Raw genomic sequence first — 18,614 nt, 5'->3', positions numbered from 1 at the left:
ATTTTCCACAAGAGCACTATGGAGGAGCCTCTTTATAGAGATTTTTAAGTATTGTTTTTGATTTCAAAAGCAGATTCAGGTCCTGCTAAAGCTCCAGTAAGTCTTCATTAACAAAGGATGCTCAAGAACTAGAAAAAGGCAAGAATACATTCCTGACAATGAATAGAAAATAAAATGGTTATTTCACAGCTCCCACAAGATTCTGTAAAGTTATCTCGTCTGTCTGGCAGGTCAGCAATACTGCACAAAAGCTGTAACAATCATATTTTCTCCAAAATTATTAGAGCAAACAATATGTCCAAGCATTATAACAACAAACCACTTTGGACCCTGGGTGATACAGTGTTTGAGGAGTGTCACAGCATGATTCAAGGGGTCTCTGAGCACCCCACTGGCCTATCTCTACCAAAACTATATAAGTGGCGCCAATCAAGGCCATTTCCAACTGTGAAACATTAAACCAAAATATGCTACTTAATGTAAAAGAGAATAAGCCTGAAGACAGACATTTTTCAGAACTCCAAGGGAGACATCAGTAATTTAAGTTTTTTAAATTTCTTGTGGATTATGCAACAACAACAGCAAAAAAAATGTGTGTCCAGCTGGTCAGAGATTTCCATGTATACTCAGTTCTGAAACTATGTAACTGAGGGACTTAATCCCCTCAAAGCATGCGGATCAGCTCACACCTCCAGCTGACAGCCAGCTTAGATACAAAGTAGAGTATTCACTGAAACATGCTTTATCTCCCCATTTTACCTTCAATTTTTCTTTCATGCTTGAAGTCTCTCTCATCTTCTTATATTCTTTGATGTCTGTGGCCTGAATGGCAGATTTTGATTTTGAAATCCAGTTCAAGAGCTCAGTACATTCAGCATCAAACCTAGTTTAAAAGGTCAGACAGTGGTTTGTTTTTTTGGTTTCAGTCACTCTGTCTTAAAAATCAAGTCTTAAAGTTCAGCACATTATTCAACCCCAAACCAGCAAGGCTTTACACAAAATTCATGCTCCTTATATTACTACCCACAGGAAGTAGAGACAGACTTTTAAAAGCCTACCATAATAAAAATTATCCCCACAGTATCAGCCTTCAGGAACAAATTGAGAATACATTTACATACATGCAATTTATTTTACACATTGTTTCACACAAATAACTATTTCTTTTAATATGTTACAAAACTGATCTCTCAATGCCAAGCATTTTGAAAGTAATAACTAGACCTCAGAAACAAAACAAATAAGAATTGCAGTTCTAAGTTTCAAAAGTCTGCAACGCTATTTTATCTGAAGGAAAAGCTAACAGTGGCAGTGACAGCTGACAAACATTTCTGCACACTTAGCTGACAAAATATTAACTTATAGCTTACTGGTTTTGTCTACAGTGTACACTATACTATAGTTGTCTATACTAACAACTTTCTTACCCCTATGACCTCTAAGCTACAAACTAAAACCACCAAAAAAACACTCCAATCAACTCTCAAATTAAGCAGTACTGTACAGAACTTGAGAGATGGACAGATACACTGTACAGACCACAAGTCAAGTTGTATTACAATTACATTACTTAACAGTGTGAATCCTAACATGGAATAACAGCACGGAATTGCAATATGTGCAATTGTCAATTAAAGTTTCCATAGGAAAGCTGGCAAAATTCCACTTTCTGGTCATTTGTTGTAAATGGAAACACACAAAAGCATCAGAAAGTTTATTACCTATTTTTACTACCCCTGTTTTTAATACAGTTTGAACTCAAGGAAAACAGATGACAGATAAATCACTTTTGTTTTCAAAATCTATAATAGTTTCTACAACTCCTGAGACATAGAAAGGACAGATGGCTGCTGACTACTTTACTGCCCTACTACTGGCACATCCAGATGCACACACTATCCCTACCAGACCTCAAAAAGTCTGACCAGAGTCCTCAAGAGGGTTTCGGCGGGTTCCTCACCCCTTCAAAACCTTCATTCCTCCCCCAGAAAGAAATGAATTAAAAAACTCTTCTTCATTGTGCAAATTCACAGCTACTCCCTAATCTTGAGGCAGTCTCTATTGTAGCTCTAAATGATCTGACAAAGATTTAAACCACTGATACTTCAAGGAAATACTCATTTCCTCAGCCAAGCACAAAAAACAATATATTGAGCACACAGCTTTTAATTTCCTAATTAATACTGAAACAATTCCTTTAGTTTTAGGTATGCAATTTAATAAAGAGAATTCAACGCATGTTATTAAACACTGTTTGGCTTAAGAGGAGAGAAGGTTCCAGGAAAACTTGATAGCAGCCTTCCAGTACCTACAGAGGGGCTACAAGAAAAATAGAGAGGGATACAATGGGGAAGTATATTGATAGGACAAGAAGTGACTTTTAAAGTGAAAAAGACTATATTTAGATCACATATAAGAAAGAAATTCTTCGGTATGAGAGTGGTGGGATACTGGAACAGGCTGCCCAGAGAAGGTGTGGGTGCTCCATCCGTGGAAGCCTACTAGACCAGACTAGATAAAGCTCCAAACAACCCTGGATTAGTGGAGTGTCCCTGTCCATAGCAGTGAAGTTGGAATGAGATGATCACTGAGGTCCCTTCCAGCCAAATGATTCTGTGTCTATATATGCAAATGAGCGCCAGCCACACCAGAAATACTTGTCAAAAGAGATATCAGTGTAATATTACTCTTATTACTAAATACAAGATAGACAGAAAATCTTTTTGACTGAGCATCTATTTTGTGCAGTTTCTCCCATATTTCTCATATGTTTTATTAAGATTATAAATAAATAATAAGTCTAAATGCTTTACACTTTCACACTGACTCTTGAGCAAAGATGAGATGTTTTCCTTAAAGGAAGCAAATATAATTCTGTCTTTTCAGCAAAGGAGTTGAGGTACAAAGGACTGAAGACCTGCTTCTGTGAGAAACAAAATATCCCTGTTTTCTTTTGAAATTAATGGAAGCAACAGGTTTTCTGCTGCTCTGAAAACAAGGTTGCATATAGCATTCTGTTCCCATTCAAAGAATCACAGAATTGTTAGGGTTGGAAGGGATGACTAGAAATAATCTAGTCAAGCCCCCAAGCCCAACCTCACAACTGCAACTTAAGTATTGCTCACTTATATAAAAAAAAAAGATCAAAAGTCAAGACAGTCTCTGTAGTACCCCATGAGCAAGAGAAAATTGCAGTGACATATACTTACTTTTTCTTTGCTTCACTATCCCCTGGAATTTGCCTTTTCTTTGGAAGTGGTGGTGGGGGAAATTCCTGTCTGGACTGTTTAACCACCACCTGTTCCTTCAATGGTGTTTCTGCAGTAGTCTTATGTGAGACCTGTGACATTCCTATGCTTCCTACAGCTTGAGTTACCTATACAAAATAATTTAGGGCAAGGATTATGTGCCATTTTTATACAAGCTGAGTTACTTTTTCTTATTTTCTTTTATTCAGTCATAAAAGCCTGTTCATTCACACCCACAAATGACCACACTGAGATGCCATGAAGCACTTTTATCATATTTACACTCCAGAGAAAGAGATTATTATTCTCATTTTACAGATGGGAACCTAAGCATCAAAATTCTCAGTTCAACTAGAATCATGCCATTCCAAGCGAACTAAAATTAACAAAGGGAGCATTATATGTATTTTCTTTCTTAATTTCTTCACAAAAAGAACAAAGTTACTTGGAGTTTATTATTAGCAATTCTACATTTTGTACTCTTACGCTAAAAAACAAAGCCTAGATCTCATGAAGAGCTGATACACAGTGAATTTGACCTAAAAACACACTCAAGTCAATAGAAACCTCCCATGCTCTTTATCAGGTTATAAGGTAAGTCCCAGGAGACTCAACCTGTAAGTTCTAAGTATGTGCTTGATATTTAAGGGGAATGAGAGGATAGAGGCAGGAATTGGCATTCTCTAGTGCTTTGACTCGAGCACAAGAACAAATTAAAGCCACATGGCTGAAACGAGTCCCTACCCAGACCGTACAACTCATTCACTATACATTAAATGGATCATGAATTAGTGTCATGGTTTTCATCATAACATCATATTAATATCACCAAAAAAAACTCACATATATAACTCACATATGAGTTATAAAGCTGTCAAATAAATCCCTCACAGAATCCAGTAGGAGTTCTGTCTAAATAAAAACATTATCAAGCACTCAAAATACTAAAATAAACATTGAGCAATCCAGCTTGGTTATCATCATTACTTGTCAAACAAACAACTACTCTATTTTCAACAGATGAGAAATCATACTCAGAGCATAAATACTTGTATGACTCCCATTTGTTTATCTATTCTGTAGTTTGGGTTCTGCCTTTGTTTTCTTTTAGTATCAGATTTAAATCCAGTCCCAGCACTCTTACAATGTTTAAAGGCATTTGCACTGACTGATAATACATAGCAAGCCTGCTTTACTCATCTTTCTGCTTTACTCAGAAAAATGAAGCTTAATCTGTGTGAGAAACAAGTATTACTGATCAAGTTAAAAACTTGAGCTTTTGGAGACCAAAAATGCAGATAGCTTTGTCAGCCCCACGTGAAAATGCACTCACCTACCTCTCTAACCTGATGCCTGGACAATTTTTCTAACACAGTGAAGTTTGCATACATGTAGTAACACAAGAAGCTAAAAAGTGATAAAGCCTTGTAAATACCTGGTTAGAGTAATCCTCTAGCTTCTGAACCAAACTGTCCCACCTCTGAGTTAGTTCTTCTTGATCCTGATCAATTGTACTGGATGCTTTGCCATTCCCAAGGATTTGGGCCACATCCTGACCAAGTTCATTCAGCTGGTCTAGCGTTTGTCGTTTCATACCCATGTCCTCTTTTAAAATCTGTAGTTAAAAGAAACTATTAAAATATAACATCAAGTATTCTACTTCCCCTAAGCTTTAACTCCATGGCTAAGAGGCAAATGGGTTTGAAAGGGTGGTGACAGGGTGAAATATGTACTACCTGAGCCAGATGAACAGTTTTTTTGCATAAAAAAAGCACTAGCAAACACTATTTTTAAAGAGCACATCCTTGAAAAATCTTCTAGAGGGACCAGAACTCTCTTCAGTAACAGTTACAAATTATTGGTTTAGGTACAAGCTGCTCCAATGAAATAAAGAAAAACCCACACCACAAACCTATACCTTGGAAACCACAGCTGACTGCTGGCCTGCAATAATATCCAAACCCTCTCAAAAATCTGGAATAGCTGTTCAGAGTTTGGCACACCAATATGGAATGGCCATGGAGTAAATAGCACATATGTTTTAAATTCAAATCCAAGAATCTGGCAAGAAAAGAATGCTGGCCTGGCTTCTAATGCATTGTGCATTCACAGCTCCTACTAGGGTCAAACTAGTGATTTGCCACTCATCTAGTCTATGGGATTTGATGGGATAGAGCAGGATATCAATACTCACTGCTAGTTTTCGAACATTCACACTCAGGTCTGTTTGATCTCTAAAGTTGCTCGTCTGGACCTTACTCAAAGCCTCTTCTTTCTCAGTTAACCAAGCTTTCAATAAGCACTGCAGATCATAAGAAAAATAGCACAAGAAAATACCAATACTGTCAAACAGCTATTGACAATTGCTTCTTTAAAATATTTGCATTCAAAACACATTTCTGCAGTATTTATATGCTGGAATTTCAGTTGGCTTTAACAAAAATAGTACACAAAAGTGGACAAAAATATCAGATTAGGGAAGCAAGTAATACTTCCATCGAAACAATTTCTCAATATACCAGAGCACACCTCCCCCAAATTTATTTATATAACAAACAGATGTCCACCATAAAGCTAACATAGGATTTATAAATCATTATAAAATATATCAAAATAGCATGCATTCTTTTTTTTTTTCCATCCTTCTTCCTCTATAACTCAAACACAGCTGTTACAAACATTTTCTCACAGAAGTGACACCACTGGTTATTCATATTTCTTTTAGTCCAGGCAGTTGATCAAAGACTCAGATAGTAATTAGCCACCTCCCTGTTTATGGTACCTACTTTCAATTGCAAAACAATGTCAGAAAATTCTATTTCATTAACTACTGGAAGCTGAGTGGTCTGCTCTGAATAGTTTTAACTCATGGAACTTTAGTTCTTTCCATTTTTTTTTCTACAAAACCTGTCCTATGTCTCACTTCTCTTCAGTCAAACAGCACTCCTGTAGTAATACCAGCAATAACTGGCATCAAGTACCAGGAAGGATTTTATGTATTCTATATTATGTTCCTACATAATGCTGCTGCTGGACATCAACCTCCATGGACTAGAATGCCCATCTCTCTACCAGTCTCAGTTGCCCAGCTATTGGTGCACTGCTGTTCCTCTCCATTTAAAAATAAATCACACAGCAAGACCTTTTTTGTTGTTTGAACAACACACTTTGCAACAGCCACCAGGCTCCCCATCCTAGCTGTATATTTTTGGCATTGTCCCAGAACTTACTATAGCAACTTTGGGCCACAGGGCTAAGTCAGTTCACGTTTCTAATGTAAACCAATATGCAAAATATGCAGTCATAAAATATGATGGTGGTTGAAATGCCATAAGGCTGTGAGAAAAAAAATTATAACACCACACACTCTTGAAAAATCATGTTGGCATCCCAGCCAACATATTTTATGCATAAGAGGAGCTCAAAACCCCTTAATGCATTCAGTTAATTTCTGCTAAATCAGCAGTCAAAGACAACTCTCCCTAGAAAACTGAAACATAATTACCACAGTGTTAAGAAGTCTCTGGCACTGACTGAGGAGTTTGTTTCCTGAGTGGTAAGGACTGTGTTGACTTGAAAATGTGGTGTACAAGAGCTTTTTAGGTAGACACAAAAAGGCTGATGCATCACTGTTGCTCATCTCTCCATTTGGTTGGACAAAATAAAGAATGGTTTAATAAAGTACTTTAGTTACTTTTGTGCTATGAAAGTGTTTGCATTCATTTTTTAAGTAGTTTCAGACTGTAAGTTTTGTAAGTCACTTGATCATCATTGAGGGTTTCTAATTCAACCCTGCTAGTAATAAATGAATTGTTCAGGTGAACAATGAGTGCAAAAAGGCTCATCTAAACCAGCTAAAACAAACTTCAATTTGCTCCTTATTTGCTATATGACATTCTACATTAAGCTCATTGATTACTTCATTTTTACAGAGCAACACAGCTACACACAAATTTAAATTAGGCTGAGTTCAAATGTCCTACTCCAAAACAATATGGCACTTCTAACAGTATTGTAATAGTCAAAGAATGGTCCCCAAACACACGGAAGGGTAGAAATGAATATTGATATGATGACAGACTCATCAAAACTAAGAGCACTTTAAGTCCATACCTCAAACATATACAGCAAGGATTTTGGGGGAATCCTTATTTCTCAATTCCGAGTTACCATGCCCAAGAGTTGCCAGAAAATGTTAGCACATTATTTTCTGGATACACATACACAAATGACAAAGCATTATTTTAAAGAAATATACATGAACAGATATTTGGCATGGGATAATACATAATCATAACCTTGGGTCCATATTAACAAGGTCACATGAGCTACAAATTCAGCATATCCATATACTACAATCAGATATGGGAGAGGTAAGGGAGAAACACACATGCAGCCCCAAAGAACACAGACAAAACATGCTTGTCAAAAAAAACAGGCTGCAGCTGATACCAGTAGATATACCAGTATTGTTCAACTTCTTTCAGATATCTAAATCTCTGTTTTGTTTAAACAATAGCTTAAAGTGATAAATATAAGGTTTAAGAAAAAAACAATTTCAGGAAAATCTTCAAATAAAAAAAAACAAAATATTTTAAGCTGAGAAATGAAACAAGTTCTAGTTTTAAGTACACAAACAGCTCATGTAGTTGTGGTACATTATTTTTATGCCATCAATTACTTGTGTTTGAGAAGTAATTTTTTACATAAAATACATTATATCAAAGCAAGAAAACACTTTAGTATTACACAATTGTGTGTATGTGTTCATGCTGGAAGCATAAATACGTTAATTAGGAAGATATATGTAATGACAAAACTACCCAATAGAAAAATGACAATGAATTTTCTAAGTATAACAGATATTCCCACTTCTTGACCTTTTTACAAGATACCTTGGAAATTACTTTATAAGGAGCTATAAACTTCTATTCTTAAACTTTGGATAAATACTTCTATTGCACTTCAGAGCTACTCCTGTCCTCAAAGAACACTGGGAACACCAACAATAACAAATTCTAGGATTTCAAGGTCTCTTTTCCATGAGTTGCTCAATCCTAGTCTGAGCTTTGACAGTTTGGGCTTTCTCAGTTTGCTTTTTCCCCTTCCACAAATTGACCAGTCACTCTGAGAAACAGAACAGCTACTCACCTGTTCTTCCAGCAGCTCCTGCCATAAAAGCTCAATTTCTTGCAGCTTGACTCGCCGATCCTCAGTCCAACGACAAACTGCTGTCCACCGCTCACCAAGCCTCTACAACAGCACAAAATACTCAGAAATTATCACAAACCGCACAAAGAAACTCCAAAACCAGATATTCAAAAGTGATTTCTACTCCACATTAACTTCTTTCTACATTATATCTACTTTCCTGTCCATTATTGATATTGCTGTATTGCACAGTGCTGGAGACTAACACTTTCAAAAACATTCACATACAGCCTTAACTGTGGTTTTGCTCAAGTCTTTGAGCTATTTAATTGATTTAAAAAGGAATGAACAAAGTAGCATTAATCCTGTTTGAAAAAAGTCTTTCTCATGTACTCACTGTACTTCAGGTTATAGTCCTAAGTGACAAGAAAACACTTCATATGATATTCCCTAGATAAATTGCATTCATGTCTTCCAAGTATTTCTCCTATCGGATTTTAACTTTTTTAGGAAAATAACTTACATGAAATAAGCATTGTACTATCAATCTTCCCATTTAATGAAACTGCTGAAAGGATATACTACCAAATTACCTAAATCATTGGAAATGTAAACAGTTTAATAAATTAGGAACTGAGCTTGAAAGTCACAGTACTTTTGCAGGTTTTAGCTTGAGCTGGTTTAATAATTATTCAAGTTATTATTTCTCCTAAAGAAAATGTTATTTTAAATTACTTTCCAAGATAAATTGTCTTTAAACACAAAAATGTTGATTAACAATTACATGCAAATTTTTCAAGTGTCTGATAATACCATTAAAAAAAGAGGACTCTAAGATTTTACCTGCAATTGTTCCTCCAGAATAGCTGTAGCACTTTCCCCACTGCTTTCATCAACAATGACCACCATGTGTGTTAGGGAGTTGACCTTCACCTGTTCTGCCTCTAGGTCACTCTGCAGACTCTACAAGAACAAATCAGAGGTTACCAACTTTGAAGGCATTTGCTAATCTGCTATTTTGGCCACAGTGACTATCACAGAGGCAGTGGCAAACAAACTTTGGTATTTCAGATTCAACAGCTAAGCACATATTTTACCACTGGCAATCACTGCACAGTTTAAAAATTTTAAGAAAAGGTTGCTAGAAATGAACCCAAACCCATTCTGGGTTAAAATACTGTAAAATATAGAGTGCCTTAAGTTGGATGCCCCAGACTTGACTAGGAGAATCACATGACAACTGCACTGATTTCCATATGTCCAATGTTATACATAGGAGAGCTTAAGTGTTTCTACACAGGGCTGCTATTGTTAATAAGCAAGCAACATAGGCCATGCCAAACAGAAATCATTAAGAATGCTCATTTTTCAAGAGCTGACAATATAATTCCAAAAGTATCAACAGCGCAACAACTGACCATGATGCTCCTAAGGTAATAGTTGAAAACTGCAGAAAACATGCAGTTCTGATTAAAGCAATCTGTAGATTTAAATATTCATACAACTTCTAAAAGAACAGATTCAATGGTTAAAGCCTACTACAAAATATCTCTGCAATATCAACACACCTTTACAGTACTGTAAATGTCACTTTATACCAGCATATCCTAAGCTACTCTATGAAACACAGCCTCAAACTCCCCAGACTTTGAAAACAAAGGACAGGAAACTACACAGACTAAAAATACTCTAGTGTTCTTGTTCTGTGAGGTATGTCCCATACTGGGGAGAAGGTCAAACCTCAGCACTGAGCATGAAAACTAAAGCTGCACCACGACAAATATCAAAAGGAAATCTTTCTTCTTCACAAAAACATTGCAGGATAGAAAGGCTGGATTTGCCTTTAATCTTTTGTTGGATTACCCAAAAATTCATTTGAGAGAAAAAACACTTCCAAATATTGCACATGTGAGAAAGCAGTGTCTAACTGAACACTCCCTTAGGATGGGACTGGAATTGGTGACTTGGAAGGTCCTGATGGTTTTGATTCCCTCACTATTTTAATGTGCAAGTCTCAAGCTGGCTTTAGTAAGCCTGCCAGCAATTAAGGGCGAGTCTGTCCACAGTACCTTTCATACTGCTCCTCACATCAACTGTTTACCAGGAGAGGCCCTATTCTACTCATAAAGTAAGGCTAACAAATTTCCCTAAAGGTTCAATTTCCTGCATGAAGCAAATATAATAGTTCCTGCTAGTCAGCAGTGCTCAGGTGCTAAGGCTTCTAATTCCTTCCTACACCATTGTCATCCTTTTCCAAACACCAAATGCAGTCATATATTACTCTTGACAATCAACTTTCTCATGTACCAATGTACACATCTTCCAAGTATTTCTCCTATACATATAAGGCTTACCTTATGTTCTTCCAGTTGTTTTTGAAGCGACCCCAAATCTTCCGCTAGGAGCTGAGATTCCATCTTCTGAATGCGCTCCTCTGTGACCGTCAGCCAGTCAGACAGCTGCTGCAGCTGCTGCTTCTGGAGCTCCATCAGCATGTCATGCAGGCTGCAGGGGGAAGCACAGAGTTACTTCAGACACAGCTTTCCCCAAGAAAGGAACTAAATTCTAGTTCATACAGGAAAGAAGCAAGGCCATATATAAAACTGTTACTTATCACCAAATAAAACTTTCACCATTTAGCTAAGGAACACAGATAAGTATTCTTGTTTCTTTCTCAATAAAAAATGTTCATGAATTATGCAATCTATATCGGGGATTGTTTCTTCCAATGGGGTTTGCTGCTAATAAAGCCACTGCTGAAAGTCACAACAAAACACCAAAGTTTCTCCATTGATATGCAGCTCTTACCTCAGTAACTCATATATAGGGAAAAATTCTTCTAAAAGCTTTTTAATTACGTAAATACCCATAGATATCCACTATACACTTTACTGAGAAACTTAAATGTGTTTCTAATATTGTTTCAGTAGCTTATGCAACCACTGCATTTAAATACCATATATTTAGTCTGGCACATCTACATAACATTTCACATTACTTTGCGTAATGACCAAAAAAAACACAGTAAGTTATACACATTCCTTCTGTTTCACTTTAAAGTATGAAGGAGGATTTTGTGCCACAAAGTGAAATGTTGATTCCAAAAAAAGTCTTACAAATGGATGCAAACCAAATTCTCCAAAACACAGCAAGCACCAGAGGTCAGTCCTGAACCTCTAGAAGAAGTTATGTGCCATGAACTCACCGGGACTGCCTGTCCATGCTCTCCACCCTGAGTTCCTCCCAGCGGGAGTTCAGCAGCAGCATTTGCTCCTGGATCTCAAACTCTTCTTCAGGTGACAGATTTCCCTGGGCCACCAGTTGGTTTCCAGCCTGCAGAACATTGCCCACACTGCTCTGGTGCGCAGTCAGTTCCATCATAAAACCCTGGAAATGGTACAAGCAGACATCACTGTGAGGTCCTATCAGACCTTATGACTTGGTAAATATCCTAAAAAACTTTAATGTTTGAATCAGTGCTCTAGAAGGAGCTGGCACCACCAAATGCATGATGATGGCAGACCTGTTCCTTTCCTTGACACAAGATTTTCCATGCACTACAAAAATTCTGGATCCAGTAAAACAGGAAAAAAAAGCTGACCACCTCAATGAAAGATCTGTTTGAGAGAAGAGATCCTTCAAACAAACACAATAAAAATATGAAACAGGAATTTACCTATGGCCAACAGAATATGAAACAACATCTGAAATGTACTGTAGGAAAACAATTAGAACTCTAAGAGTTAGCAACATATATTTACAGTAAACCCAGAACAGCTCTTCCTTTGCTTCATGGCTTTAAAATTGTAGCACAAGGAAAAAATTCCTCGGATTGATCAAGCATTCAGACTCTGTATTTGATTTTATACAGTAGGCTGGCATGGGAAAAAACTAAAACATCTAACATGATAAAAACCTTCTTGCAATATTAGGACATTTTTTCAGATTTAGACTAAAGTCAAATCAAAATTTGTAAAAAAGAATAATTAGGAATCATCAACACATGTTTCTGAAACAAACTATCCTAATAATCACAGGAGGACCACTGAATAAATTGACATAATTGTCAATTTCAGCATTACCCTTATTTAACAGCAAGTGGCATAAGGCTGACCAGGTTTTTTAGTAATTAGCAGCAGGGAAGTACAACTCAGCCTGAGATCAGACTGCCTTTGTATTATGCATACCTGTAAACCAGTTACCAAAAGTTGATTTTAAAAAATTACATTAAGGTTTCAAATCACGCTTCACTCTAGGTTCTTCTAAAAAGAAAAATTTTGCCTTGAATAAAGGGTAGGAAATGGAAGTTCTGCAGCTTATTTACACAAACACAAACCACAACAGAAGGATTTATAAGAGAAGCTTACTTCGTGAGTGGAAAATTGTTCTTTGACTTCCTCAACATCACCGGATATTTCCTCCTGTTCCCGAAATGCATCCTCAGCTGACAGCAACCATGTAAGAACTTCTTCCAGAGCAACTTGGTAGCTATCCAAGTCCATATCCACCTCTGTCACTGTGCTGGGAGTCTCTGCTCTAGAACTGTCCTGGTCTTCTTCAAGTGCCACAGTCTAGGCAGCCAAGAGGAAAGAGTTGTCTTAGAACTGCACAGAAGATTCTCTACCAAATGGTATTAAAAACAGATCAACTAAGATCTCTTTCAAGCTTTCATAAGATGTTAAAAAAAATTGTTGTATACGCGTTAATTAGAAAGTCACTATATTAAACTGCAAGTTTCTTAGTAAAGAACCTGGATAGAAAATACAACTTTAATCTTGCTCTGTCAACAGTGAATCTTAAAACCAACCAAAACCTCATCACTACCACTAACCACCACAAGTTCCATGGAACATCCAGTTAAAGATTCTGGACCATCCTCTTCAGCTGATCAAGACATATGAAGCAAAGAAAAAAAAAAAACAAAAACAAAAAACCTAACAACCAAAACAAAAAACCAAACACCCACAAGGCAATATATCATGAATTTATACGTCAATACACAAGACTTCAGCTAAAATTGCAACTCAAGAAAACCCGGCTTTGATGATAAACACACCTGCTGCACACTGAATTCTCCATCCTCACATTCCTGCTTGTATCTCCTTGGAAGTGTTTCTACCTCACGAATGTCTTCCATTGTAACTTGCTTAGGAAGGACCTCAAACAAAGAAGTTAAATACATAATAATGGACTTTTTGTCCGGAATCTGTACAGCAACATCTGCATCAAAAAGATAAAACATGGGGAAAAATAAATGAAGACAATTTTTTAAATCATTACATAGAACACACATAATAATTCACATATTGTCCTGTTTAAACAGCCTTTCATAAACTTTTAACTTAGTGACCAGGCCGGACACACCTTAAAAGTAGCATAAAGGAGACAAAAAAAATTCTTCTACAATTGGTAGTGAATTCACATTAAAAGTCTTGATCTTTTCCAAGAAAGAACCCAGACATTAAGTTGCTAAGGAATAAAATCTGCCTGAGGAAAATTGTTCTGAAGCATCTCCCAAGCAGAAATGTGTCAAGGACAGTATCCTACAAAACTAGCCTTTCCACTTAGGCTCTATCCCCCTCCCAATTGTCAGTCAGGTAATTTTCTCATTTTCCACACTGAAAAGAGTTTCACTGAGTCAGGCTGTGTTCTGAACAGTACTCATTCAGTTAATTTTTTTTTTTTTTCCACAAGAAGGTGATGCTTGTCTTTCAGAGTGAATCTTCGGAGGCTCACTTCAAAGCAGAGGAACAGGTCAGTAAATTAAAAAGGTTTCCTGATAAGCATTCCTAGACAACTACTGCTACTCAGTGTGTGTGTAAGGAACAATAAATTCTGAGCTCTTAAACAGCCCCATTCTACAAAATGCACTACTGCACCTGCACTACTCATAGCACAGCTCCTACCTACAAGGAAACACAGTCAGCATATCAACTTTGCCTTCCTTACACAGTCCCTGGATGGAAAGGCAACCTAACTTTAATATTCAAAACACCAAAACCCACACATATACATCCGTACCCTTACTGTAACAAATGCCATTTGCTTAAATCCAAATTTAAAGGCTTGAAATTAAATAGCACTGAACAAAGCTGATAGAATTGTCATTCATACTTAGTATTAATAGAAAATATTTATTTTAAGAGAGCTCAAAAAAAGCTTCTTGTTGAGTAAAATAACTGTATCCCACCTTCAGGATCCAATAGTTTCTCTATTCCCAAGTGGTTCTTGGCTATGTTGAAAGCATTTTCCAGTCTCTCAACCGGGGACATCTTTGTAACTTTATCCCAGCTGAACAGCTCAGGTCTAAAAGTGAAAGCAAAACAAGGATGAAAGCAAATTTATCCATAGGAAAATTACATACCATGCAGAATACTGAGTTAGGCATATGATAGCAGCTACCCAAATAATATATTCATTAATATATATAACAAATACCAACGTAAGTACATACACACAAATGCAAAACAAAAAGCACAATTCTCACTTATTAGAAAATCTGACAATCACAAATTAACTGACTGCATGGCCACAGCAACATCCACCTTCCATTCCATCTCCTAAACAAAGTCATTGACTGAAACAGGAGATCAAATACCACCAGCAAGAACACAAGCTTTGTTTAAAATTTATCTCAGAACCAGTTTTCCTAACTGTTTCTTTTACAGCATTTTATTACTACACATTTTCTGCATCAGGCACTGCTGGATAATCAAGAGTCACTCTGTTCCTGGAAAACCTCATTCCAAACTTGTGATATGGCTCAGTGACCACCCCAGGCCATCACAGCCAGGAGAAACAGCAGTCTCCACCCCACTCACTCACTCTTCCCCATGGTCTTTTTCCCCCAATAACAAAAAACAGCCTGCAGGAAAACATTCCATCACAAGTGCTCATGAGACCCTGTAGGAATCAGGCCAAGGAGTTGATCAATTTGCAGTGTCAGCAGCCTTCATCTAAGATCAGTGTTAACCCAAGGGCATCTCCAGTCCAGCTGCACACCCAACAAATGCTGGTGAAAGAGTGGAAGAGGGGAAAGAGCAGAGCACACAACAGGAAGCAGAGGGAGCAAACAGGGCCCATTCCGAGCAGCACCTACACCTGTGGGGCATGATGAGCCAAGTGCTGCAGCAGCACAGCTGCAGAGCCATTAAAACATCCTCCATTCTCCTGCAACAGTGGCTTCTCATCAAAACACTGCTATTGATTCAGTACTTCATTGAACTTGGGGAGGAAGGGATGGGCTTGCCTTTAATTCTTTTAATATTTCATTCAGTTGTAAATTGACTTAAGAGTGCCCTTTATTATCTGTTAAGTCATTAAGTTTGTGAAACAGGAAGTCCCTAAGCCAACAGAGTTTAAAAAGCAAAAAGCCAGAAGAAAGCAGGGTGAGCAGGAACAAAGATATACACAGAAGCTCATGGAATACTGTACATCCATGCAAAAGCAACAAGAAGAACCACAGATTCATGTATATCTTTAGTAGATACTGACTTTGAAAACAAAGATTTTTTTTTTTTTTATAAATCACAACTAGGTACTTACCTAAGAGTAAGAAAATCAAACTAAAAAGTAGAATTCAATTCAAAAAGGAGCTAAGCTAATATTAGTAAATGAAAGAGACCAGTACAGTAAAATGCCAGTAAAATTATACTAGCTAACAAGTTATTTACATGTTGCAGGTGTTACAAAGATATTAGATATTGTACCCAAGAGGTAGCACAACTAACAATTGCTGAGATACATAATGAGAAAAGAAAGCTATTTAATATCTTAATGGAATCCATTAAGACTCTCATCTTTTAAGTGTTATATTAAACTAAAATATAAAAGTGGTATTGAAAAATGTCCCTGAGGTAGGGAAGCACTACTGTCTGGGTAAGTTAAATGGCTTTGTTTTCCTATAGCTTCTGCAACCTAACCAACCTCCTTGCTCCTTGCAAGTGCTTTTAAAGACTCTCCTTCAAAGCTGAAAAGATAAACCCAGCTCAAGATAAAGTATGGGGAAAATGGTGCTTCTCTGACTAAAGGACCTGTGCTTAGGGACAAGAAAGCAGAATTCTGACATGCCAGCAGCTGTCAGGCTCCAAGGAATATGTCAGGCTCAGACCAAGATTTTAGGGAAGTCACAGGAAAGCACAGTTACTGAGTCAAAAGCTTTCAGCTGAGGCTTTTGCTATTTAACAAGTTCTCTGAAAAGGGCTGAGATTTCGGATCCTGCACAGCCTAAGCACATAGTAAAAATAAAAGGACAACAAACAGCCTAAAACTAATTTTTATGCTTCTCTCAGGTCGCCTAGGTTTCATTTGTGTCTAAAGCTGACACACTCCATCACAAAGCTTCACACATTCAGCAGCAGAGCAAGAACACTATAAGCAGTTGTGCTGGTAGGAAAATCACCATAACTGCTCACACAATCTGGGGGAGGGACTTCATAATACTTGTGATAAATTCCAGTGAGAGGTTTAGCAGCTCTGTCCTTGCACAGTACTCCTTCCAGACTTGCAGAAGCCGTCAGCATGGTGCTGGCTCTCCTCACACAGCCATGCAGGCTGACCACAAGCCAGCTCTGGTCCACGAGACACAGAGTTATGTAATGGCAGACCTGTCCTGAAGCCAGTGAGCCTGCGACTGTGGCTATTGTGCTTACCACAGGCCAAATGGGCACTTCAGAGCCGGCTCAAAGTGAATGTATGTTCTGCAAACACTTTGCACCTGCTGGGTATAAATCTAAGTGTATGTAAAGCATTTGCTGTGTCAAATACCTGGTGACCAGGAGGTATGGTTAAATTCCAGAAATTGTTACACCATTTCCACATTAAAATGATTATTTTTGGGTAACAACAGTAAGACCTTAAAAAGCAATGAGCTGACTTCATTTAAGAGACACAGGATTAGAAGGGATTGTCCAGTAAATCTTAAAGAAGAGATTTTTTAAAAAGGAAGTAAAAAAAGTATGCAACTTTAATGGAATCTGTAATGATGATTTATTTAAACTTCTGAAGAATCTTGCAAAAATCAGAAAGAACACAAAAGATCTGTGCAAAGAAACTTTAACTCCATTCCTTATAAAGTATAATGAACAAACTCAAGGATATTCTACAGATACCTAAAGTGTTTGATATTCTGCCCCACAGTTTTGCCTGCAGTTCTGAAAGAACTACATACATTGTCTTTCAAGCAAGATATATTAAAAAACACCAGAAAAGCTACAGAGCTTCTCATTTCTTCATTTTGAAGCTTCTGTATCTTCTTATTGAAACTATATGGCATTCTCCAATGGAAAAAAATTTATTTTTGCAAAGGAGGGAAGGTAGAAGGAGAGAAATTCAGATGAAAGAGATGGTCAACTCCTCCTTCTCCCACAGAGACCCTTTCAATATGTTTACTGTAAAATGCATACCAAGTGGGATGTAAACCCACTCCAATTAGCAAATGTTTGTGCACATGCAGGAACTCAGCATTACCCTCCTGCCTTGGCTACAGTCTTGCTGGCAATATCCCACTACTGCTATTTGTTGCCACAAAAAAAGGCAAACAAAAATCCTGGACAATGAATCACTGAAATGGGCCAGAAGCTCTCAAATGTTCAAGCATGAAGACAGAGGATAAAAGCTGTTCACTTCACTAGGTCAAAGATAAGTTGTTTGCCACTTACTTATGTCTGTGGATGACAGCATTAAAGGCAAGTCCATCAGCCCAGCTCGTGGTGAAGTTCAAAACATTGACCTGACTGTAAGGTCTGGTGGACTGGCGAACCCAGCTCAGCAGTATCTTCTCACTGTTGGTCTGCTGCAAATCTGACATGATGTTCTTCATGACATCCTTCACCTGCAAGACAGCAACTACACCTTACAAACATATGCCCCACTTTTCCTCCTTACAAAACCAAACTACTTCACAAATCATGGAAGGGGCTTCCCCATGAAAAGGCATGAATCAAACTCCAATTCCTCACAGGAAATTTGGGAATAGCAGTCTTCAGGTCATCTTTGCCCTCTACTGGTTACAAGAACCAGTGATGCTTCGTGTAATAATGACACTTTACTCTTACATTATAATCCTCTCACTCTCCTTGATGCTGTCTGCTCTAAGCATAGGAAATAAAACTCCTTACTGCTTTGTGCTGTGGTTCCTCCAGTAAACAAACTCAAAAAATACAGCTTGTATAGGTTTTCTGCAAGAGGAGGATATCTGCTCATCCTACAAAAGTA

At 37.5% G+C, this 18,614-nt stretch overlaps 1 protein-coding gene across 10 annotated transcripts in view; it reads right to left on the bottom strand.

Moving 5' to 3' along the window:
* The window catches only part of UTRN (utrophin), a 340,627-nt gene that overhangs the window by 244,268 nt on the left and 77,745 nt on the right, over positions 1–18,614 (bottom strand). For all 10 annotated transcript variants that reach the window (XM_085575353.1, XM_085575352.1, XM_085575354.1 and 7 more), the window contains 12 exons: positions 18,059–18,231; positions 14,590–14,705; positions 13,456–13,619; positions 12,767–12,970; positions 11,605–11,786; positions 10,754–10,904; positions 9,243–9,362; positions 8,400–8,501; positions 5,443–5,550; positions 4,684–4,863; positions 3,210–3,376; positions 760–883 (listed from right to left, as the gene is read on the bottom strand). In XM_085575353.1, the coding sequence (XP_085431479.1) occupies positions 760–883; positions 3,210–3,376; positions 4,684–4,863; positions 5,443–5,550; positions 8,400–8,501; positions 9,243–9,362; positions 10,754–10,904; positions 11,605–11,786; positions 12,767–12,970; positions 13,456–13,619; positions 14,590–14,705; positions 18,059–18,231 (1,791 nt within the window). The remainder of the gene's footprint in view (positions 1–759; positions 884–3,209; positions 3,377–4,683; positions 4,864–5,442; positions 5,551–8,399; positions 8,502–9,242; positions 9,363–10,753; positions 10,905–11,604; positions 11,787–12,766; positions 12,971–13,455; positions 13,620–14,589; positions 14,706–18,058; positions 18,232–18,614) is intronic.

This window comes from Lonchura striata, chromosome 3, assembly GCF_050655825.1.
Source record: "Lonchura striata isolate lonStrDom1 chromosome 3, ASM5065582v1, whole genome shotgun sequence".
Classification (NCBI taxonomy): Eukaryota; Metazoa; Chordata; class Aves; order Passeriformes; family Estrildidae; genus Lonchura; species Lonchura striata.
The sequence above is the reverse complement of the archived record's forward strand: the minus strand, read 5'-3'. Positions and strand labels throughout refer to the sequence as shown.